Consider the following 24,951-nt stretch of genomic DNA (forward strand, 5'->3'; position numbering starts at 1 on the left):
CCTGTCAACCTGGGTGGCCCGTGTGCATGTCGGAATCTTTGAGTCCAAGTCCCGAGTTCCAACTCTCGTGGTGGTGGGGCAAACGATCTGAGACCTGAACCCGAGGCTTTGGGAGTCAGGACTCTGGCCTGAAGGCTCCAAACTAACATGGTTTTAAGAGCGTGGAGGGTGCACTTTCCAGCCCACGCTGAGCCATAAAACTTCACCAGGAGACCTTGGGCCAGTAACATTTTTCGATGAGGGAAAGGATTGGGGAAGAGAGTCAAGCTTGCGTGCTCTAGAAGAGAGGTAGGATCTAAACGGCAAGAACCAATCCCTCGCATTCCAATTACGAATCGTATTCAAGGCTGAATTTGTTGCTGTTCCCCTGCAGGGATGCAAAGAAGAAGCTGCGGCTCGCCCTCTGTTCCGCGGACTCGGTGGCCTTCCCGATGTTGTCTCACTCCACGCGGAATGGCCTTCCGGACCACACGGACCCCGAAGGTACCCCCCCTGTCATCTGAAATCCGGATCCTTTCCCTTCCTTGTATTTTTCTTTAACTTCGAGTCGCTAAGCAGTGTTTTGAAATCTACCCAGACGGTTAAATAAATAAATATGACCAGGCTGCCTTTCTCTTCTCCCGTTTTGTTCGCTTCCCCCTCCCTCGGGCAGACAACGAGATCGTGTGCTTCCTAAAAGTTCAGCTGGCAGAAGCCATCAACCTTCAGGACAAGAACCTGATGGCCCAGCTCCAGGAGACGATGCGCTGTGTGGGGCGCTTCGACAACAGGACGTGTCTCAAACTTCTGGCCTCCATCACAGAGGATTATAGGTAAACCCTCTCCTGTGACGGGAGCACCGCCTTTCATCCTTGTCCTCACTAAATTCGGGGTGGGATCAAGTGGCCCCTTCTAGTGGGCCAGAAGCTTAAAAAATGGTCATGAAATAATCTTTTACAACTGGGGGGAGACCCCCTTTCAGTTCCTGCAGATTTGGCAACTGCCAGTGATTGCTGACTCCTCGGATGAGACTGTTCTGAATACAGAAATGATCCACAGTTTGCACTTCATAAATGGGAAGAATATTTGCCTTGCTGGAGGGAGCGCCTGGCAGCAGGGGCGGAGTTGTGTCCTTCACAGCTTTATTTATTTATATGTCCCCTTTCCTTCCCCCTATCGGAGACCCAAGGCAGCTCACAACAATTCGAACCACACAATAATAACATTTAAAATGCCGCACAAAACTAGATATCAAAAAACACTGTGTCACTCACTCACGTTTCTGGATATTGTAGTTGTAACTGGTTCTTACGCCCTCCTTTTTCCGTGGGATTGTCCACAAGGGCATCCTCAAAAATCTGATCAAGTCGCCCCACACGGAGATGATTGGTCCGATTCCTCACCCTCGATTCCTGACCGGTTGTAGCTCTTCAAAGACCGGGACCCAAAGGTCTTGGCCAACCGAGTTCCTTTTTAATCCGCACCGATAGGAAGTCTTCTGCTCCTGAGTTCTGGCTCTCTCGTTCCTTGCTCCAGGAAAAGGGCTCCATATATTGCGTATCTGACGCGATGCCGCCAGGGCCTCCAGACCACCCAGGCCCACCTCGAAAGGCTGTTGCAGAGAGTCCTGCGCGACAAGGAGGTGGCCAACCGGTACTTCACCACCGTCTGCGTCCGGCTGTTGCTGGAGAGCAAAGAGGCGAAGATCCGGGAGTTCATTCAAGGTAAACCTTTACCCACCTTGTGCTTGGGTGCCAGAAGAGTTGACAGTAGGTAGCCAAGGGTCCCGGGTTAGAATCTCTCTACTCAGCCTTGAAGCTTCTTGGGAGTCCTTGCCCCTGTTTGTTACCTCTCAGTTTAACTCCCCCTGTCTTTCAGAATGACTAGGTTACACGGGGTGAGGGGAAAGCTCTCCTCTACTCTTGAGCAAGGGCCAGGTAAAGACAGAATCAAGTCACTTTAATTTGGGGTATGCCAAGAAGGATAGTTTTCCAGTTTCAGGATGCTTTGGGGGCCCGTACAAGTTGTGACACGTTTATACAAACATCAGAAAGATACTGACTGTATGGTTACATGAATACAAAGTAAGATGCAATGGGATGTTTAGCATTTAGGGAACAAAGAGGTAACTTTTCTGAAAGCGCTTCCACCTGGTGGTCTCAATGCCGGATTGTTGACTAACAGTCGGATTTTCTGGCCTTGAAGCTCTGCCCTGATCTCTTCTTCCAAGTCTCTTTGGCTCTCCCACTGGGGAGAGAAGGGGTGGGGGGGAATGACCTTGTGATGTTTTCAAGCAAGTCGGTAAGAACCTCTGTTGAAGGGGCTTCTTCCTACTGGCCCATGGGCCGTGAGGGTAACATAAAGCATTGAATATGTATTAAAAGGGAAAAGATGAAAAATAATTTTATATCGGTACCAGTCCCCTTTTATCAGAATCTGGAAGGGCCTGAAAGAGTGGCGTGCAGCCTGCTATGGGCTATGAGATTGATTTAATCTGTTGGTGGAACATTGGCAACCTTGGGGCCAGTGGCTGATGTTACCGAGGGGGCAGAGAAGGCCCTCTTCCCCCTCTGGCTACCCCTGCATCAAGTCACTTCGTGTCACAGAGAGGCCTTGGACGAGCCTGGTAGAGGACCACATGGATCCAGACTGGGGTGCGAGTTCAAAACTCATCCTTTGTAAGCCTCCTTTGCTGGCCTCCCTTAGAAGTTTGTATCCGTGACACCGAGGAATAACCTGCACATCTGGATGGCTGCATCCACCTGTCATGACCTTCCCTGCGGGCCAAACTTGGGATTTTTGAAGGCTGGCAACAGGGAATAGAGTTAATCCGGGGGGGGGGGAAGGCTTCTCCCTCCTGGCTCTCTGCAGCTCTCCTCTCTGTGCTTGGTTCCAAAGATTTCCAGAAGCTGACGGCCGCGGACGACAAGACGGCCCAGGTGGAAGACTTCCTCCAGTTCCTGTACGGGGCAATGGCCCAGGACGTCATCTGGCAGAACGCCAGCGAGGACCAGCTGCAGGACGCCCAGCTGGCCATTGAGCGCAGCGTCATGAACCGCATCTTCAAGCTGGCGTTTTACCCCAACCAGGACGGGGATATCCTGCGGGACCAGTGAGTCAAGTGGGCCCATCCGAGGAATGGCGCGAAGAACGCCAACCGGTGGCTGGGGGAATAAGTGTAACCTTGGTTACAATCCATGGGCGGAGGGTAGACCCCAGACCTTTGATCTCAGAGGTCCAGGAAGGAGGTTTTAAATGGTCTGTTTTGGTTCTTCTTCGTGGACTCTGTGAAATCACACTAATGGGTTAATCTGCGCTTGCGCAGAAGGCCTCGGAACATTCTAGAGCTTAAAGTAACACTTTTGGCTCCGCCCCCCCAGGACCTCATGGTCCGCCCGCCCTAACAGCCATTCAGTTCCATTTTTTCCGCTGCTGCAGTTAGGTCTCCTAGCTAGAGCTCCGTGAAATTTGGAAAGATCTGGAAGATTCCTGAGATTTGGCTCCGCTTTTCATGCTTCAAGGGAAGTACTTTATTTCGTCTTATTATTAGGGGAGTTTTTTTGGACTGTGTCTGAGGGTTTCCCTCGCTCCCCTACCCCCTTTTTTCCCCCCTTATTCCTGGACTGTTTTTTTCCCGCCTTTTTTCTTTTATGGCCTCCAAGGCTCCCTCTTCACCTAAAGTTACTTTTAAAAGCTGTGCCGCCTGTTCTAAAAAGATCCCTTCCACAGACGGCCATCGTTATTGTTTGTTTTGTCTTGGAGAATCCCATATCCCCCAGACTTGTCGCCATTGTGAACGTTTTACTCGGCAAGGCCTGAGACTTAGAGAGCAACGTCTTCGGGCAGCGCTCTGGGAAAAATCCCTTACCGCACCTACTATGGCGGCGTCATCTGCGCCTGCAGATTCAGCTCCGGCACCTGGCCCTAAAACTAGGGCTAATGGCAAGCCAACTATGTCTACCAAGAAGGCTTCTAAGAAACCCAAGCCTCCTAAGAGCCAGGCCACGGCCGCCATTCCTCCCCCACCGTCTCCTGCGGCCACTCCTCAACTCCAACCGTCGCCCTCCCTGCCTGCTCTTACTCCGCAATCTCCTATTGAGATTCACTCCCAGGCGTCATCAGCAGCCTCTTCACCACCATCCTTGCCACCGCCGACTGATACGCCGGATATACCCTTCTTCCCATCTCCTAGGAAGAAGAGAGCCAAGACGAAGCATTTGGAAACAGCCTCTGGAGATTCCCGGTCTCCGAGCCCCTCGGGACCGAAGGTCTCCCCCCGCGGGGCTCGACATTCTCGCCCCAAGAAGCCTAAGAGGCAGGAGGCTATGGAGGACAAAACCGCTCCGCTCAAACTTTCCAAGAGCTATTTAAGAAAATGGCGGAAGCAGATGCAAAAGCTCTATGACCCGCGGCTTCTTTACAGCCTCGCTACGAGGAGCTCTTCATCCGACTCCTCGTCCTCCTCGTCGGTCTCCTCCGATTCTTCGGTACCGTCGGTACCGTCGCCCCGCGATACCGACAGGGGCAGACGACGACACGCCCAGCCGGTACCGTCCCTTCACGATATCGAAGCGAAAGGGTCTAGGTCGGTACCGGGAGGACCTTCCTCCCTACGGAAGACAGAGCAACGCACCACTACCGATGGCCGTATACCGCCTCCAGCCCCGATACCGACCGGTATCCCACGTCGTACCACCACCGATACCGGAGTCGGTACCGCGCCACTCGGTACCGACGCGGTGCCATCTAAACCGAAGCGTCCTCGCGACTCGGTACCGACGAAACCGCGCAAGAAGAAACGGCGCCACGTCTCCTCTGACTCGGACTCTTTTCAATTGGATCTCCTCGATACCGACACCGATCCTGATATCGGGCACGGTACAGGACACGGTACCGGACACGGTACCGATACCGGACCGAGGGGCAAGAAACGCTCCAAACGAAGAGGCAAATCGATACCGGCCCCCGCTCTTCCCATGCCGGAACTCCCATTCCCCCCGCCCCTCCCTTCTGATCATCCCGAAGACTCTTCCTCCGAATGCTCATTTTCGGATACATCGGCTCCTAATGATAACATTCCGGACTCTGCCATCATTGATAAGAACCCGGTTTCTCCTGCGGCCGATTTTCCTAGCTATTCTCAACTAATACATAGAATAGCCTCCGCTTTGGAACTCCCTGTCGAACGTCCGCCGGAAACGGTCCCCGACAAGGTATACGGCGATATCGATGAGGATCAGAACTTACCCATGCGTCTAGCGTTCATCCCTTCGCTACTGCGAACCCTAAAGCAACCTTGGGACAAACCTTGTTCTACCCCTCAAATGTCCAGATGGGTTGAGAACCTATACCGGATTCAGGGATCTGAACTGGACTTCCTTGTGAAACATCCCGCCCCCAATTCCCTTATTGTGGACGTCGCCCAGTCTAAGTTTCGGCCTGCATCAGCCGCATCCCCCAATAACAAGGATGGGAGGAAAATGGACATATTTGGTCGGCGTTCATATGCCTTCTCATCTCTAATCGTCAGAGCTGCCAACTACGTTGCCGCTATGGCGGCTTACCACCAACACTTATGGGACTTGGCTTTACCGTCCTTACAAGCTGCACCTGATGAGCTGCAACCGAGAGGTCTCTCTCTTCATCAGGAGGCATCACAACTCATTCGTCAGGAACGGGTCACGGTTCGTCATATTTTGGACGCTGCATCCCGTAATCTAATGACGGGTATTGCCATGAGGCGACAGGCGTGGCTTAAGTCTGCGGCCATTCCTGAAGACTCCAAGGCCCGTATCCTTGACCTCCCTTTTGACGGTTCGGGTCTTTTTGATCCCAAGACGGATGAGATCCTGAAGGGTCTCCATGAAGCGAAAAAGGCTGCCAGATCCTATGCTGCTCAACCATTCTACAAACAACGCTATCCATGGAAGCGTCCATCTTTCTCTCCAGTTATGCAGCCGGGGAGATCCTATCCTTACAAGCAGAGGTATTCTCCTTCTTCCGGCTACACCACTAGACATGACCAACGACACAAGACACGTGCTCCTTTCAAAAAGGTCGACCGTAAGAATAAACAGGGCCTTTGACTGCTCTACAGCCATTTCCTCTCCTTTCTGCGCCACCCGCTTGTCTCCTTTCCTCTCCAGTTGGCTTACCATCACTTCGGACAAGTGGGTCCTTTCTATCATCGCTCACGGCTACGCGATAGAATTTTTGGAGACGCCTCCTCCCCGTCTCGTTCTTACCCCCCCATCCGACCCTCTAAAGCAAGAAGTAACCACCCTGTTACGAAAGCATGCAATAACCAGGGTGTTTCCAAATCCTGTCAATCCTGGTTTTTTCTCCAGATATTTTCTGGTGACAAAGCGGGACGATTCTTTCCGTCCTATTTTGGACCTCAGGCGCCTCAACAAATTCATTGCCTATCGCCGCTTCCGGATGGTAACCTTGGAGAGGATTCTGCCCCTCTTGCGACAGGGCGACTGGTTCGTCGTCATAGACCTCAGCGACGCCTATTTTCACATAAATATCAGGCACGACCATCGTCGCTTTCTGCGTTTTTCGCTGGGGTCAAGATGTTACGAATTCTCCGCTCTGCCTTTTGGACTTTCCACCGCGCCCAGAGTCTTTACGAAGTGTATGGCCCCGGTGGCGGCTTTCCTAAGAACAAGGGGCATAGCCGTCTTTCCATACATCGACGACTGGCTACTGGTTGCACACTCCAGGCTTCAGGCGGAGCGTCACGCCCTTACCGTGCTCCATCTCCTCAAAACTCTCGGACTGCAGGTGAACTACAAGAAGTCTGTCCTTGTTCCCTCGCCTGTTGCCTCCTACATAGGCGCCACTCTCGATGCTCGGACCGGCCGAGCATTCCTACCTTTAGAAAGGGCGCGGAAGATGGCTGTTCTCATCGAGAAATTCCGCCCTCTCCGTCATGTCACCGCTCACACTGCTCAGAGGCTACTGGGCCTTATGGCCTCCACCACTTCGGTCATTCCTCATGCGAGACTGAAGCTTCGTTCGCTGCAAGTGTGGCTCCTGTCACTCTTCAATCCCCTCTGGGACTTCCCCAGAAAGAGACTCTTTGTGTCCAAGGAGTTGTCGGAGCAGCTGAAGTGGTGGCTCAACCCGAGCAATCTGTTTATGGGACGCCCTTTTGCTCCCATTGCCCTACAAACTCGCATCACGACGGATGCCAGCGACGTCGGCTGGGGTGCCCATTGTTGCGGTCTGCAAGTCCACGACCGATGGTCTCCAAAGGAGCTTGCTCTACACATCAACAATCGGGAACTTCTCGCCATCTTCAAGGCCTGCCGGGCGTTTCTGCCCATCATCAGGGGCACAGCCCTTCAGGTTGTGTCGGACAACACGACGGCTGTCGTGTATGTCAACAAACAGGGCGGTACCCACTCTTTCTCCCTCCTGTATCTTGCTGTCCAGCTATGGGAGTGGTGTCTCCAACATCATGTCTTTCCATCCGCTGTATACATCTCCACTCACGACAACATACTTGCGGATCGGCTCAGCAGGACTGCTGTTACCATGCACGAATGGGTGCTGGACCATGCGCTGTTCCTAACACTCTGCGAGCGATGGGGGACTCCCGTGGTGGATGCCTTCGCCACTCACCTCAACACCAAATGTCCCATCTTCTTCTCCAGGGGCGGTCACGGCCCGAATTCGCACGGCGACGCTCTGATGGTGACGTGGAGCAACCACCTTCTCTACATGTTTCCTCCGTTCCCTCTCCTACTGAGAACACTGGTGAAAGTTTGCGACGACAATGCGAATGCCATTCTGATTGCTCCGTTTTGGCCGCGCCAACCGTGGTTCGCGAGGCTCATCTCGAGGGCGACGGAGTACGTCAGGCTACCTTACCTTCCGCATCTGCTGACCCAGAACGAAGGGACAACTTACCACCCGGACGTGCAGTCACTCCACCTCACCGCCTGGAGGATAGTCCCACGGTAGCTCACGTCCTCTCCCATTGCCGTAAACCGTCCACTGACACCCTGTACGGTAGCAAGTGGAAGGCTTTCCTGAAGTTCACCGCTTCCCATCAACTGCCCGCGTCGCCCACTACGCTCCATACTGTGTTACAGTTTCTGGCTTACCTTTTCCAGATGAACCTGTCTCATTCCACCCTGAAGGTGTACCTTTCCGCCATCATAGCCCATCAACCACCAGAGACGGACAGTGCCCTGTTATTCAGGCACGCGAAGATCAAACGTTTTCTTCGAGGGGTTGTACGCCTTCGTCCACCTACAATTAATCCTATTCCTCAGTGGTCCCTCCATACGGTCTTAAACTGTCTCTCAAAACCACCATTTGAGCCACTTGCTACGGTTTCGGAACGCCTCCTTACCCTTAAAGTGGTTTTCTTGGTAGCTATTACGTCAGCCAGAAGGGCCTCTGAATTGGCTGCCCTCAGGACCGACCCACCTTTCTTGCAATTTTTCCGAGACAAGGTGGTCTTGTACCCTGACGTGTCCTTTCTGCCCAAAGTCACCACGGATTTTCATGTCAACCAGCCTATAGCCCTGCCAACCTTCTTTCCCCAACCTTCTTCTCCGGTTGAGAAATCCCTCCATCTCCTCGACGTTCGTCGGGCGCTAGCCTTCTATGTTCAAAGAACTTCCTTGTTCCGTCTCTCCAAGCGCCTGTTTGTCTCTTACCAGCAACCCCATAAGGGTCGGGAAGTGTCTCCGCAGACTGTATCCAGATGGATAGTTCAGGTCATCCGTCTGGCCTATGAACTGGCTAAGAAGCCTCTACCGGCATCTGTTCACGCCCATTCTACTAGGGCTGTTGCGGCCTCCACAGCCTTTCTCCGTGGAGTCCCACTACAGGACGTTTGTAAAGCCGCCACGTGGTCCACGCCTTCCACGTTTGCATCCCACTACAGACTCGACCTGCGGGCCAAGGAGGATGCGAGGTTTGGACGGGCTGTCCTGTCGGCCGTGCTGCCGTGACGTTTCCCTCCTCCTTCCAGAGGTAAGCTTGCTAGTCACCCATTAGTGTGATTTCACAGAGTCCACGAAGAAGAAAAAGAGGTTACTTACCTGTAACTTTGGTTCTTCGAGTGGTACTCTGTGAATTCACACGGCCCGCCCGTCCTCCCCACTTTCCGTCACGGCTGTCTCGCCTTTAGAGCAGCAGCGGAATTTGGGGAACTGAATGGCTGTTAGGGCGGGCGGACCATGAGGTCCTGGGGGGGCGGAGCCAAAAGTGTTACTTTAAGCTCTAGAATGTTCCGAGGCCTTCTGCGCAAGCGCAGATTAACCCATTAGTGTGAATTCACAGAGTACCACTCGAAGAACCAAAGTTACAGGTAAGTAACCTCTTTTTTTCTGCCATATGGGGTGGTGTCCAGCAGATGGGTTTTTGTGTGAGGTGGGCTAATGTTTTATTTTAGTTTGTTTTGTGTTATTTAAAATATGTTTACCCCACGTTTCTCCTTTTAAAAAGGTGGCCTACGTTATGGAAAAGACCAGCCCCCTAATCTGCCACATGGTATTGTGGGTGGCTTGCAAAATTAAAAAAGAAAAGTTGCTCAGCTTTCCCACTGGTGTGATGGTCCCTCAGAAACTTGAACTAGCTTTCTTAAAAAGCTGCTTCTTCATTTAGCAAAATTCACACGAGAAGGCTGTACATAATGGACCCCTCCCCAAATGGGCTATTATTTGTTGATTTAAAACGTTCATAGTCAAACCGACGGTGCCCTTTGGGGTGTTTTGAAATCTGAAAAGAAAAAGCAATAAAACAAACGTTGCAATCCAGCCAGATGGGTTGAAGAGAATCAGGAGGTTGAAATGATTGGAAGGTCAAGAACCGGCCGTTAAATTTAAGCAGTGAAAACGAAGGTGGAAAAGACATACACAGAATTGGGTTTTTCTGGAAGGCGATCTTCGGTCTTTCTTACTTGGCTGTCGCTCGTCTTTTGCTTGACCCCTTCTCTGCCTCTTTCAGGCTTCTCCACGATCATATCCAGAGGCTCTCCAAAGTTGTGACTGCGAATCATAAAGCACTTCAGATTCCCGAGGTAACGTACCCCAAAGTAAGGCCGACCCTTTCCCCATAGGTTTTTTTTATTTTAATCTGCTGGTTGTATCAACCAGAGCACTTTTATCTACAGCTTTTAGCGGCCTGTGCCTAGCGTTTTGAAGTAGGGACAGCCATGTCTGGACCCTTCCACCTCATGTAACCTACGAGCCCTAAATAGAAATCATTTCTTCCATCCTTTGGGCTTCTTTTAGGCCGGAATGACGCCCACACACACACCTCTCTGCAAAGCAGAAGAGGCTGAGGTCTCTTGGTTGGGTGATGGCTTAGATGTAGCTGCCAGATCTTCCCTAGCTGTCCCCCAGATGGTCTGCCCTTCCTCTCCGTGTAGGTCTATCTGCGCGAAGCCCCATGGCCGTCGGCACAGTCGGAAATCCGCACCATCAGCGCCTATAAGACGCCCCGGGACAAGCTGCAGTGCGTCATGAGGATGTGCTCCACCATCATGAACCTGCTGAGCTTGGCCAACGAAGACTCGGTCCCTGGAGCAGATGATTTTGTCCCAGTCCTTGTGTTTGTGCTCATAAAGGTAAGAGAGGGATCTCAGTCTTTTCGGAGGGGGGCGGAATCCAGCAAGATTCCCTCTGCCCAACCCTTCTGTCTGTTTTAAATCAGTATAATTATCTCGTTGAAATGAATCGATAGGATCAAAAGGCCCGCTTCAGGCTGCTAATGGGCATCTCATTTTTAAAATACTCCCTTATATGTATTTTTTTAAAATTTAAAATGTTTTGAACCCACTTTTCTTGTTAAGAAGCACCCAAAGCGACTTACAGGAATTAAAAGACTATAAGTAACAAGGAGTATACACTACTAAAAGGGTCAATAAAAACCTGTACTTGATTCTAGAAAAAAAAACTGGTAGGAGATCCACGACATACCCGTATTTTTCGCTCCATAAGACGCACCTTTCCATAAGACGCACCAATTTTTTTAGGAGAAGAAAACAGGAAAATATAATCTGTTTTCTTCGCTCCATAAGACGCACAGACTTTCCACCCCCATGTTTTGTGGGAAAAAAGTGTGTCTTATGGTGCGAAAAATACGGTATATCCTCCACGTTGGTTTCATATCTGTGGAGGATATATCATGGATCTCCTACAAACTCTCCTCAGATTGAAGACGCTCCTTGGATGAGCAGCGAAACATTTCAATATGGTATGTCTTCTTCAACAACAAAAATACACAGCATGGTCTCTGGCTCCTTCTAGTGGCCAGTTCTGGTAATACATGGTGAAATCCCCACTTTTTTTCCTTTCTTTTATCATGCTATGTATAGCGTTTGCTATTATCCACAGTTTTCAGCATCCGCAGGGGGCGGCTTCGAATCCATCTGCCCTACTCTACCCCTTCTTTTCTTTCCAGGCCAACCCGCCTTGCTTGCTGTCCACCGTCCAGTACATCAGCAGCTTCTACGCCAACTGTCTGACCGGAGAAGAATCCTACTGGTGGATGCAATTCACGGCGGCCGTGGAGTTCATTAAGACCATCGACGAACGCAAGTGACGCCGGAATGGCTCAAAGAAACGGACCTCTACGAATGTAACACGTTGACTGTTTTCCTAACCTTTCCCGGGCCCTTTAAGAGGGAAGAAAAAAAAAACACAACTTTTGTATGTAGATACTGTACAACGACCAGGCATTTTAAAAGAAATCTTTACTAATGAGACTAATTCCAATAGGGTGGTTTGGGGAATATTGTTTGGCTGTGTGTGTGAGTGTGTGTGTTTCCCTCCCTCCCCTTTTTAAAATTCCTTTTTCCCTTAAAAACTAGCACTGTGTCAAATCATAAATGAAAAAGGGACCACATTGTAAAGGTTATGGTAGAACGTCCAGGCCTTTTATTTTTTCTCCAGCTGCCACAACATCCGTGTTGACAATATTTTTCTAACACTTCAATTCACTTTTTTTTTTAAAGTACCTTTTTTTTAAAAAAAATCAACCCTGGGTGCTGGGGAAATGCGGCCAGCCTTTGCTAGGGATCTCCTTAGTGACATCATCCTCCCCCTCCCTTCTTCTTTTTTTTTGGCCAGAGGAAGATGTGCAGCCGCAGGGAAGCGCGTGCAGATAAGTGGATGCAAAAGGGCACCCCGGAGTCGTGAAAGAACCGTGTAAATATAAAACAGTTGCAATATGCCTAACAGACCTCTGCCACCGTTGGCCTTGTGCGCCTGCCGTTTTGGCGGGGAGTGTGTGTGTGTGTGTGTGTGTGAGTGTGTGTGTAAGTGACCCTTTTTTTCTCTCTCTCCCTGGGTCAATGCAACCAACCGCCATGACATTTAAGCTAGGCTTTGGGGGCGGGGGGCGGGGAAACGGCCAAAGCCCCAGTATTTATTAAAATGTAAACGCTTATGGAACATTTAGTGGTGTTAAACTGGAAACGTTTCACAGGGCTTTTGCATACGTGTTTTTTTTTTTTTAAAATTTGGGGGAAAACGGGGGCATTAAAGTCTTTCATGTATTGCACAGAAATGATGAAGCTTAAGGGGTTTATAAAGAGAGATTGTTTGGGGTGGGGGAAAGGGTCTAATATAAAACAATATCAATATCTTGCTAGGTTTGTTTTCTCCTGCCCTTTCTGAAATACTGTGTATATTGTACAAACCCCAAACACAATTTTCCTTATAAAACCAGAAACTGTAATATATATTTTGATTATTCATATTAAAAACATACGCTGGGGGTTTTGAGTGGAGTTCTTGTCACCTGTTCCCTAGGCCGCACCTTGTCACTGGTTTTCAGGGTGCATTTCTATTTGCTACTCTTTTCTTCTCGGTAAAAGAGGTAAAAATTCGGATTTTGTACCATGTAACTCCCATGGCCCCTTTGATCACGAGGGCATCAACCTCCCAGATAATGTGGAACCTGCTTTCTTCTTGGCTAGACTTCGGTAAGACTGACCGGAGCAAAACTGATGCAAAACTGATTTTGCCCCTCCCCCCAGAAATGCAGGGTTATAAACAGCTACTTCCTGGTCGCCCCTGGCGAGTCAGCATGGTCTTAAGGTGACTGTGAGTGAATTTATACTACATAGCAGATTTGCACTGCACAGATCAATAGTTCAGGGGAATCCACTAAGTCCTCTAACAGAGAATTCTGTACTTTTTGTAGTCCACAAATATTAGGATTCCATAGCGTGGAATCCAGTACAGGTTAAATGGTATCACATTGCTGTAACTAGAGTAGACAGCCTCTTAAGTTCGGGAAGATTTTGTAGAGTAGAACGGGCGGGCCTTCCTTCCTTCCTTCCTTCTGTTCATTGGTGCACCATCCATAATTATATGAAGAACGGTGGACTACCTGTTTCAAAAAAAGCTAGTCCTTTCTGGAAGTTTTCCTTGCAAGGACCACTTCTGATGACCCACCCTCTCCCCTGGGTCACCGTTGGATCCTGTCATTCTCACATTTCTGGATGCAGGCTTGGGCAAAGCCGTTATTGGCAGTTTCCCGAGGAGAAACAGAAACCACACTGATGGAACTGCCAGGTTTAGAGACAGTCTACCTCTGCATACAAGACCACCATGACAGAGGCCATTAGGGCCACGGAGGAAAACGACGGTGGTACACCGACGGACCCACTGCATTATTGCAGTAATTATCCCACTGATGATGGTAAACCATCATCAGTGGGATAATGAGGTGTTAATGGAGATTTAATGTGCTGTTGATGGACTCTTAATTCCCACCATCCTTCCCTACTTAGCTAGTGGTCAGGGGTGATGGGATATGTAGTTGAATCTGGCTTGCTCGCTGGGCCACAGAGGCTAGTTCTTCTCCCAGCTGGAGAATCAAACTCCCAAAGTGTGTCTCCGTTGCCAGATACTTAAACCACCGAGCTATCCCAGCCGGCTCCCATGTAGGGGATGCTAGCATACGTAGTCCAAAAAAGGAAGGTCACCTGGGTAGCGTACATGCTACATGTACCTTCCTGCGCGCTCTCTCTCTCGGTCCTTTCTTTTGCCCGGGAAGACGTTCTTTCCAAACGCGTGGCGAGCGCTCGGCCACACTTCCCCCCCCCCGCCGTACGATTGACCTTGAATCTCTCTCTCTCAGATGCTGCCAGCATTTTTCATCCCCTGGAAGATGGCGCTGAGGGACCTTTCCATCATTAAGTGGATTTACAGCAATTTCCTTATGTGTTTTCTCCAAGGGACTGTGTTATGAGAGGCACATTAAATCTCCATTAATACCTCATTATCCCACTGATAAGATTACCATGATAATGAGGCAGAAATTCTAATTGTCTCACTTCTTATTGTGCCTTTCATTAAATCTTATACCTGGAAGCATGGATTTGGGGAAAGGGGAAGGTGCTTGAGCCAAGAGGCCGGCAGAGAGAGGGAGCAGAGGAGTTACGCCCCACTTGGGTTTGGGGGAGGCAGAGAAAATGCGCCTGGGGGGGGAGATCTTGCAAATGGCGTGAGTAGATGCCAAGGGATCCTGTTCCTTAACTACGTTAGTGGTAGATTCCATGTCCTAAGACTCTGTCTTCCTGCCTTTTCTTCCATCATCAGCTTCTTTCTTTCTTTCTCTCTTTTCCTTCCTTTCCTTCCTTCCTTCCTTTCCTATTTCTCTTCCTTCCTTCTGCCCTTCCTCCCTCTTCCCTTCCCTTCCCTTTTCCTTCCTTCCTCCCTTCCTCTTCTGGATGAAGGCCTGGATATAAATGCAGGGAGAGAGAAAGAGATTATATGTGTTTGAGAGAGAGAGAGAGAGGAATACTAACAAATCAAAAGTTTGGAAAGGGCTATTTAAAAACAAAAACCCAGGAGTCTCTCAATCTAATCCCTCAATAACCCTAAATGCAAAGTTTAAGAAACACAGCTCTTAGGTACGGCTGGGCCTTTAAAAGCAACCACTTTAAATTCGCCTCCTGCATCCCTGGGAAAGAGAGCATTGCCAAATCTGACGGGACCCCTAGTGGATTGGGCCCCCTGCTCCACAAAGGGGCAGCCGTTCTCCAAGGGCAGATGTGTGGGCTTATTTCCTACGTGATTGTCCCGATACCCTCTGTGAGGTGGTTTCGCCCTGCGTAGTTCATTCCGATATTCACGCCTGGACTCCCGCGTCCTCACACTGTCCAGAGGCCACCCCACACGTGGCCCATGTTTCCGAATTGGCCACAAAAGGCATCCACCGAAGGCTGGCTCCGAGGTTTGCAAGCCATGGTTCCTTTTTCTGGTGGCATTGCATCATTTGTGCGTTTTTTTTTTCTTGGTGCGCCCCCGGAGCGCATCGTGCCCGGAACGGCCACCGTGGCCGAGCTTTTCCGCCCTACGGACCTCCAGCTTTGGAGACCGGCCTGCTCAGGTTGATCCCTTTTCCTCCTTGAAGGCCACGCCGCCCCTGCCAGGCGGGCTTTGACAGGGGCTTTGATGGACAGCTCCAAGCGCCGGCGGGAGGACAGCGTCGTGGCAGGCTGGCCATCCTTCACTGCCACCTGGCTGAAGGCTCCCCGCCGGCCGGATAATGAGGCCGGCCATTAAGGGCTCGTCCCCCACGGCTCGGCATCGCCGGAGGCCTTTGCTGAGCCTTGGAACCGGGTGGCGCGACTCCGTGGCCAATTCACGCACCCCCGAGCTCAACAGGCTGATGGGACGCATTATCCACGGCCAAGAGGGGAAGGAGAAAATAAAAATGAGTGTGTGGACCGGAGAGAATTGTTTCACAGCCCCTGGCTGCTGAAAAGCATGTTCCCCAAATCAGCTTTTGTTGCCACTTAAATATAGGTCTGAAGGCCTCTGAGCGTGTGCAGAGGGCTTCGCTTCTTCCTGAATGCCGTTTTATACATAAGGACAACCACCATAGCAGAGCTCGGAGGGACCCGGCTGCGCAAAGGACAGCTCTTCGCCCTTCCCAGGAATAAGGACCTAGAGACTTGCTTTCAGTTCTCTTTCCTGGCTCCTTGTGTACGTAATGGGGATTCACAGAAGTAAAAGTTTTGTTTTTAATCTTACAAACTTATTTATTTCTTCCTTCACCTGAGGAATAAATTCTTTTTCTCTTGTCGCTGTATTCAAATGACGCAATTACCCATTTCCCCCTTTTGCCTCTTGTAATATGTTTATTATTGTGGTTGTTATTAGTAACGATTAAGAAATATTTCACGTATTTGCTAATTTATTCCTATTTTATCACTGTGCTTCGTATTCCTCCTCTAGAGAACTTGGAGCAAGATATTAAGAATTTTATCTTATTTTTACGAATCCTCTGAGGAAGATCAGTGTACATTAAAACATATTGCTGGTTTAAGTCATAAAGGAGGATTCACACTAAACCATGTGGTTCACAGGATTTACACTAAACCATAGTTGTAAGATTCTGCTGGGCCCGATGGGACTCCGGTCTAAACCATGGCTTATTGTGATGAAAATAAGGACCTTTACTTTTCCTCAGTGCATATTCGTGAAGCAAAAGTTGACAACCTTAGTTTGTCTTTCTGAACAAGCGCTGGCTTTCTACGGCCAGCACACAACAAAACAGGCCACATTTTAACCACGGCTTGTTTGAGAGCCACCCGGTTAAAAATGGTGGCTTGTTTACTAAACCATAGTTAACATTAACCAGAGTTTAGAGTTCAGGTGATAACACTAACCTATGATGAGCTGAACTTGGCCTCTTATCATATTGTGCTTGAGGAGAGAGATAAAAGACCGAGATAATTCAGGCAGCTTCACCGCAAACAAGGATTTGAACTCAAGATCCAAAACTCAACCCTTCCCCTCCCATTTTTCAAAATGGCCGCTGACAAGATTATACGAGGTGCAAGGACTCACGGGCTAACGTTTCTTCTGTGTTACATAGGATTCTGGAAAAGCGCATGGAGAGGTTATTTGGTTGGCCTATGAAACCCCCAACCACCATAGATAGCTGCAGGATTTGGAGAGCGGAAGAGCAGCCCAATTAACTTCCCCAAACTCCGTTCTGGAATATATTGTAGGATTCTGCTAAATTGGACGGGCCTTTAGTCCATAACTCCTATAATCGTATATCAAAATATATACCAGACCCTTGGGTTTTAGCAAAATGTGAAAGCTAATTCTCTTTTTAAAGGCAAACGATACTTTACATTTTTTAAATTGACTATACTGGAGTGCTTCAAATTTAAATTTTAATATTGCAACGAATTTAATTCTATTTTAATGCTTGCTGGGTTTTTAAAAAATATTTTATTTTTAAAATTGGTTTCGGAACTGTTTCGTAAGCCACCTTGAGCACCAATTCTCCGGAAAGGTGGCCTGAAAGACAGGACAACAGCAGGCAAATAAACAGATTGAGAAGTTGATTTGTGCCGCTGATTATAAATAGATTTATTCTTATGGGCAGGGGAAGATCAGAAGACTTAGCAAAGCTATCTTTGGCATGTAACATTGCCTATCTCCTTGAGTAAGAGAAGTGGCTGGCTTATGGATGCCCCCCAAATAATAAGCAGCTTTTTTTTTAATGTGTTGGACTGCGTCTCCCATCAGGTGATGGGATTTGTAGTCCAAATATCCTTAGACCATCCCAGGTTGGGAAGAGATTTTCCTGCCACCTAAGTTTCGAGGACTACACTCCCTAAGTGGGCTTCTGCTATGTTTTCCTCTCTTCCCACCTCTTGATTGGTACCGAGACTGATGGCCGTACCTGCCCAACGCAGGTGTCTCTCCCTGGATCGGGCCCCTTTCCCACCTCCCTGCCTTGCCCTGCGTGTGCCAATCCTGCAATGCCAGCCGCTTCGCCAAATCGCGACGCGCATCCATTGGGTTTGGGGGGTTAATCAACATTCATTCATGTTTCCAAGTTTAAATGAAGCATTTGTTTAATTACGTACAAGTAGCAAGCGATACATTCTGGCCATTATCTAAATCACTATTTTATTTCCTGGATGTGGTTTCATAATGCCCGGCTTTCACACTCCAGCCTCTGCATCATTAACAGAGAAGAGTTAATGAATATAAAAGCATAAAGGCTAATTATACTTTAATTTACAATCATGATCTCATTTTGGGACTGGAGGAAAACTGTTTTGAAAAACAGCTTTGGAGGAAAAAAATCTATTTTTTGGGGGGGAGAAACTGGGTTTTAAAGGCCTGGTGGCGAGGGCAGGAATGCATGTTGATCTGTTCAATCAGATCTTATTGGGAGGGGGGATAATGGGCCACGGAGTGGCTGAGGTAAGGCCATCTGTTGCTCTCCAGGTTTTGTTTTTGAACAGGTGAGACCCATGAATGGGTAGATTCTGGTGTACGGTTGGAGAACTATCTAGGCTGTCGTTACATGCTGTCAAGTTGCCTCCGAGTTATGGCGGCTCCATGAATTAAGAATCTCCGAAAAATCCATCTTCCACTGCCCTGCTCATCTCTTGCAAACTCAAACCGATGGCTTCCTTGAGGGAGTCAGCCCATCTCGTGTTACTGGGTCTTCCTCTTTTCCTACTGCCTTCCACTTGTCCCAGCATGCTAGATAGTATGGGCAGGCAAAGTCCCAGCACACCAGATGCTGACACTCCAGATGTTGGCTGTCTATGCCGTCTGGCAACATCTGGAGCACTGCCGTTGGTCCACTCCACCTTCAACAGTACTCCAGTGGAAGAATCAGACATCCATTTTTTTTAAAAAAAGGGAATTTCTTAAGCTTTTATATGGGAGAGGAAATATCTCGTCCTCCAGGTATATTAGATGAACAGACGGACGTGTTTAAATGGCTTTTAATAAATTTATTGTCATTTAAATTTATTTAATATTTGCTTTCTTAACAAAAGAAAAATGTTTTCGTCAGCTGCTTCTGATCCCTCTGCTGGGAGAAAAGCAGGGAAATAATTAAACAAATAAATAAATGAATAAAAATGCAGTGTGAGTAATGGATCCTATGAAGGACAGCCTGCTGGAAGGGGAAGCCCCGGTTATCATTGAAATATAATTGTTTTAAATTAAATTAAAACACAATTAGCCAAACGAGGCTATTGTTTGGGACACAATGGAATGAAAAGCCATTTAAGGCATAGCGAGGGCAACACAGATGTTTCCGGAAAGCCCGGCGTGGTTGCGCTTGTGTTGCGCAGCTATTACTGAGTTGGAGACCCTCTACCTGGAGTCCTCTCTAGATCGTGGGCAGCTCCCTCATCTTCTCCTGCTTCGTTAATTTGTCTTCTCCTATTAAGGCAAACTGGGTGGATGGCCACTTATATTCTCCACCTGATGGCTTTGTTGTTGTTGTTTAGTTGTTAAGTCATGTCTGAGTCTTCGTGACCCCATGGACCAGAGCACGCCAGGCCCTCCTGTCTTCCACTGCCTCCCGGAGTTGGGTCAAATTCACGTTGGCCGCTTCGATGACCCTGTTCTTCCATCCATCCATCCATCCATCCATCCATCCATCCATCTATCTATCTATCTATCTATCTATCTATCTATCTATCTATCTATCTATCTATCTATCTATCTATCTATCTATCTATCTATCTATCTATCTATCTATCTATCTATCTATCTATCTATCTATCTATCTATCTATCTATCTATCTATCTATCTATCTCCCATCTGGCAGCCAAGGCCAGGTATAGAGATCTATACCTATTTCTGTAGATATCTATACCTGGCCTTGGCTGCCAGATGGGTGGTGGTGGTGGTGGTGGTGGTGTGTGTGTGTGTGTGTGTGTGTGTGTGTGTGTGTGTGTGTAAATAGAGAGAGAGATGCAAACAGAAAAACACACACATATATACATATACAGTATATACATACAGATATATACACACACACACACAAAGAAAAACATCCATCTGTCTGTCTGTCTGTCTGTCTGTCTGTCTGTCTGTCTGTCTGTCTGTCTGTCTATCTATCTATCTATCTATCTATCTATCTATCTATCTATCTAAGCTTATAATTATACATTTAAAGTGATAAAGTGAAATCTATCTATCTAAAAATCTCATTTCCTTCCTTCCTTCCTAATCTATCTACAGTACCTACCTATCTATGAGAAGAGAGAACATGAGACCAGGGTTGCCCAAGGAATATATGTGTGTGTGTGTGTGTGTGTGTGTGTGCACGAGCACACACATGCACGTGCATACACACACACACACCCCGATGAATGCCTATGTATGTGTGCTTCTGGTGCATATTCATTATATTTATTTATTTATTTATTTATTTATTGGACTTATATACCGCCCCATAGCGCTACAAGCACTCTCCGGGCGGTTTTATAATTTTTAATTATACAGGCTACACATTGCCCCCCCAGCAAGCTGGGTACTCATTTTACCGACCTCGGAAGGATGGAAGGCTGAGTCAACCTTGAGCCGGCTACCTGGGATTTATATACAGTATATATATACAGTATATACAGTATATTAATGGGGCAACCCTGGCCTCATTTCCCCTCTTTTTCCTCTTCCCTTTTTCTCAAGTTTGGTGTCTCCCACAGACACCCACACGACATTTCCCCCCCCCCCACTTAAGATGTCTACTTCTTAAGTGGATTGCATGAGGAGGTTTCGGGGGTGGGGGGTGGGGGTCCGCCTCAGGCGTGGGAGCCTCTCGGGCCTGCCCCCCCCATGGGGCCTCCGAAGAAGAAGAAGAAGCCTCTCCCCCCCCACAAGGAGGGCACCAGGGCGGCCATTTTGTCGGCGGCCTCAGGCGGCCCAAAATGGTGGGCCGCCTTCCTTTGAAGTTTTAGGGAAGGGGCTTGAAGTCTGAGGGAAAAGGCCTGGCTCTGGAGGGAAGGAGAGAGACAGAGAGAGAGGATGAGAGAATAAGACAACCCCTCCAACCCACGTCATTATTTTATTTTTATTTTTATTTTTTGGTTCCCTGCTGCTTTTTCTGAGCATGCTCAGAAGGGTCTCTGAGGCCTGGAAAGAGGAAGGAGGCCTTTCTCCTCAACCCTGGCTCCCTCCCCTTCCAAGGTTTTCCTCAGAAGAGGCATTTATTTCAACCCTCAAGGATGTGTTTAAAAAAAGAAAGAAAAAAATACATTTGGCTCCCTGAGGTAGCCAGCAAATAGCCAGAAATTCAGAGGAGAGAGAGACTCTGCACTTTTTAGCTGAATCAGCCCAGATTACCTCAACAGTAAGAATGGTTTCTCTTTCTTTAAACAATATATTTTTAATTTTATTTGGATAAAGAGTTCGTTTGGTTTCGTTTTTGCTTCGTTTGGTTTCGTTTTATTTAAAGGTTGTTTTTTTTTTTACCCTGCCTTTCCCCTTCAGGTCGGCCTTTTGAGAGACAAGATGAAAGGGGGAAATGGTGGAAAAATCTGCAACGAAAAGAGGACAGCAAAGTCAAAACAAACAAAAAACAAGGAGCAAAAAGGATAGTGTTCGGAATCAGGTTTGTTGAAATGTAACTCTGCTGGTTTTGGTCAAAATGGGCGGCTATGGTTTTCGAGATTTGGGTGAAAATGACTTTTTCTTCCTTATACAAATCTGTTTGTGGGTTGATTTTTTTAAGGAAAAACAGCCAGGGCTTTATTCTCTTCTTCCACCACCCACCTCTACGGATCGGTGCTTTTGAATGTTTGAAACCCACTTTTTAAGGTATGGGCTGCCTTGATTTGTTTTATGTTAAAAATAAAATAACATTCTGGCCTTTACCAATGTTGGGAAGGATGCATTAAGAGCAAAAACAGGAACACTTTTTTGGGTTATTTTTTGGAATGAAATTTGGAAAAACACACACAAATATCCATAATCTGTTTCCCTTTCTTTGGGAGTTTTAAGAACCACAAGAAATTGGGGCTAATTATTTTTGGGAAACCATTTTAAAAAACCATTTATGGTCGTGTGGTTCCAAATTACTTTATTTATTTTTTACTTTCCCCTTATCTGGTTCTTTTCTTTTAAAGTTTAACTCTTAAGGATCTTGACTCAGCCTGCTTTTGCCTGTTAAAGACAATTTTGTGTGTTTTAAAGAGAAAACCAGCTGGAAACACAGCCAGCTGCCGTTCAAGTGAACTGAGTACTTATTTTATTTGTCCCCTCATTTCAGAGCTGTTTCTTAATAAAAGGCAGGTGGAAGACCTTCTATAGATCCTTTTCCCCACACCTCCCTGAATGATTTATTTTGCTTTTTAAATTTAAACTGTTTTTTTAAAAAACCTAGATTGTAAATGGTCTTGAGTGGCCCAGGTGGGATATGTTAAATAAATCAAGAAATATAAATAAAGAGTTGCCCCGGGGAAATTCTAAAAATTCAAAATGCTACCTTGAATTGTATCAGCAGGCCAGTTGTGGCACTGAGCCACGAAATTCACGGTGTGGCCTTAGGCCAGTGGTTATTGTGGTGAGTAAGGGGGCGGTTTTGAAGTCCTTAGAGAAGTGGGATATAAATATATTGAATGAATTCAAACCAAAAGCAGGGGAAAATTAAAAACAAACCAAACAAGGCCTCCTTTTTTTCAGAAAGTTAAGTTTTGTAGACTCTTCTGCTTCTCAAGAAGCCGTGTGGCCTCTAGATGGCATGAGCAAGCTTTTCCAGAATGCCATTTCAGAAAGTAAATTTTGAGAAAGGAGCCCTTTTCTGCAGGGTAGAACTAAAGAAGGGCAACATTGTCTGTTAGGCGAAGGTAAATGAGACTTTACTTGGGTAATGCGTTCACAAGGGAGAGAGGGAGGGGGAAAAGGTGGCTGTCTGAAAGGGTACGATTCTAATGATCTCGGGCTTTTTTGCAAAAATAGTTGAAATAGATGGATGCAAATCGCAGTATGCGTCTCCTTCCCATTGCAGCTTCCCTAACGGTCAGAAAATGCTCTATAGAGCAATAGTTGTCAACCATGTAAAATGTAGTATGTGAGCAAAATGGCTTGCAAAAAAGCATATAGAGATTAGGTAAAACTGTATAGAAAAATGCATGTCTCAGAAAATAGGCAAACAAAAATATCAGCAAATTCTTGTGCTGACTTTGAGGAAAGAGCCAAGTTTGAGACAAATTTCGAATTGGAACTTTAAGAAACAGAAGCCCATAGATTTGTCTGTGTTTACATGGCATTTGCTGGTTCTTACTTTCCACAGAAAAAGTGGGCTGAATAATGCTTGCCCCCCCATTTCCTCCCTGAGTTTGGAAAAAGTTACTTTTCTGATCCAAAACTCCCGAAACTGCCCATTCTGAAAAAAAGAGAGAACATTTCCAAGTATTGTACTTTCCCAAAACTTGAGAAAAGCTCCTTTTCCAAACCTGTTTCCCAAAACCAGCCATGCAGACTTGGAGGCTGGGAGAGTTGTCATCCCCAAAATAAACTTTTCCAAGCTCTCCCCCTCTTTCTACCTCTCATATTTCTACCCTGAAAAAAAGAGACAATCTTCCCAGGCTGATTCCAAGAGGAACCGGCCGGCCATCTGCTTAGTGAAATTTCCAGAAGTCAGCAATGCAGCAGCCCCTTGAGATTAAGTCAAGTGCACTTTGGAAGGTATGTCCGCTCATGACGAATGTGCTGAGGCTAGCTACAGAAGGCCATTGTGGTCCCTCGAGCATCCTTCCTGGACCTTCTGAACGCTGAGCCACACACTATTTCTTTCCCTTTCTCTCTCTCTTTCCACACCCCCACTTTTTTTCTCCCCTTTTCTTTGGATGCAGAAAACCATTTTTACAGAAGTTCAGAAACAGCATCCGTCAAACATTTTCAACACGAACATTGTCATAAGCAAAGGGTCCATGGACAAGCGTGGATACACCTGCCACTCCCTCCCTTTGCTCGAACAGAATCGTGTCCTTCTCTGTAGAAAAGGAGGGTCTTGCAATGAATGGGAAGTAGTAACTAGAAAAATCAACGTTTTGTAAAATGAAGCCTGAAAATCTCTTGGGGGGGCTCAGGGTAGTTGACACAGACTGGAGAAATGTCTGCAGTGAAAACAGGTCACGGTGATCTGATCTTTTAAAACTGGAGATGCTGGGAATTGAAGCGGCACAGTAAGCAGTTGTTCTATCGCTATGCTGTGTCTCCTCTTGGTAGCTGATGCGGATTCTACTTTGCGTTAGGGTGGCGCACAGCTCACTGGGTTCAATTTGACCGGCCAGTTTGGGACTTCAGAATGTATCCTGGTTTGGTCTGGAATTATTTAGGCCCCAGTTTGATTCGATTTGTGTGAGAAGTTGGAGAGGATGTGAGAAATTTGTTCTCTACCCACCCAGCAAATTTAATTTCTGAATTGTGGAACTCCTTCGTAAAGGGGGGGGGGGTAGGCTGCCTCTATCTCTGTTGAGTTTCTACCAAGAAGCTGTATTGTTTTGAAGGTCTCAGTGACTGGTTTCTAAAACTGGTATTTAGAGAATGTTTAAATCCGCTTATAAGGAATGCTAATTGTGGAATAACTCAGTGCTTTAAGCATCTAGCTCTGGAGCCAGAGGTTGGGAGTTCGATTCCCTACTTTGCCTCCTTGACAAAGGCGGACTCGGTGATCCACAGGGTCCCTTCCAGCTCTGCAATTCTAAGATGAGGATGATGATGATGATTGGCTTTATTAAAAACAATATTTTTAATTTGTCTTTTAACAATTTTAGTTTATTCTAAGTTGCTGAAGCGTGCGTGGGGCAGAAAAATGATACGGGTAGTTAGGTAGCTAAGTAAGTAGCAAGGTGGGCAGACCAAAATCCAGTTAACCAAATGCATAATGGGTTAGCTCAGTGGTTTAGGCATCTGGCTGCAGAGCCACAGGTTGGGAGTTCGATCCCCCCCCCCCGCCCTGGGCCTGCTTGAGAACAGTTGGACTCGATGATCCATAGGATCCGTTCCAGCTCTGCAGATCTAAGATGATGGCGATGATGATGATAAGGGCAGTTGTGCAGTGGGTTTACTTCTCTGGAGGGCCGCCCTTTGTGCTCTTGTTCCTAATTGTTCTGAAATGGCCTTATTTTCTCCATTTGGGGCTTTAACCTTTAAAGCAGGTTCGGGCGCAAACCCACGGGTGGGTGGTATCAATTCTGATTACACGGC

At 47.5% G+C, this 24,951-nt stretch overlaps 1 protein-coding gene and 1 long non-coding RNA gene across 15 annotated transcripts in view; both read left to right on the forward strand.

Moving 5' to 3' along the window:
• The window catches only part of GAPVD1 (GTPase activating protein and VPS9 domains 1), a 41,163-nt gene extending 28,440 nt beyond the window's left edge, over window positions 1-12,723 (forward strand). For all 9 annotated transcript variants that reach the window (XM_072984935.2, XM_072984936.2, XM_072984937.2 and 6 more), the window contains 7 exons: window positions 374-483; window positions 653-812; window positions 1,516-1,703; window positions 2,878-3,091; window positions 9,949-10,021; window positions 10,373-10,570; window positions 11,407-12,723. In XM_072984935.2, coding sequence (XP_072841036.2) covers window positions 374-483; window positions 653-812; window positions 1,516-1,703; window positions 2,878-3,091; window positions 9,949-10,021; window positions 10,373-10,570; window positions 11,407-11,547 — 1,084 coding nt within the window. In that variant the 3' untranslated portion in view covers window positions 11,548-12,723. The remainder of the gene's footprint in view (window positions 1-373; window positions 484-652; window positions 813-1,515; window positions 1,704-2,877; window positions 3,092-9,948; window positions 10,022-10,372; window positions 10,571-11,406) is intronic.
• A 7,819-nt stretch (window positions 12,724-20,542) lies between these two features.
• Window positions 20,543-24,951, forward strand: part of LOC110082923 (uncharacterized) — a 93,161-nt gene continuing 88,752 nt past the window's right edge. For 2 of the 6 annotated variants that reach the window (XR_012082240.2, XR_013539686.1), the window contains exons 1-3: window positions 20,618-21,091; window positions 21,232-21,352; window positions 21,473-21,558. This is a non-coding gene — a long non-coding RNA (uncharacterized LOC110082923). Of the gene's footprint in view, window positions 21,092-21,231; window positions 21,354-21,472; window positions 21,559-24,951 lie in introns of those variants that run through there. The other 4 variants (XR_013539684.1, XR_013539685.1, XR_002301197.3 and 1 more) reach the window with 3 other exon arrangements.

The sequence above is a fragment of the Pogona vitticeps genome, chromosome ZW-PAR (genome assembly GCF_051106095.1).
Source record: "Pogona vitticeps strain Pit_001003342236 chromosome ZW-PAR, PviZW2.1, whole genome shotgun sequence".
NCBI classification, from domain to species: domain Eukaryota; kingdom Metazoa; phylum Chordata; class Lepidosauria; order Squamata; family Agamidae; genus Pogona; species Pogona vitticeps.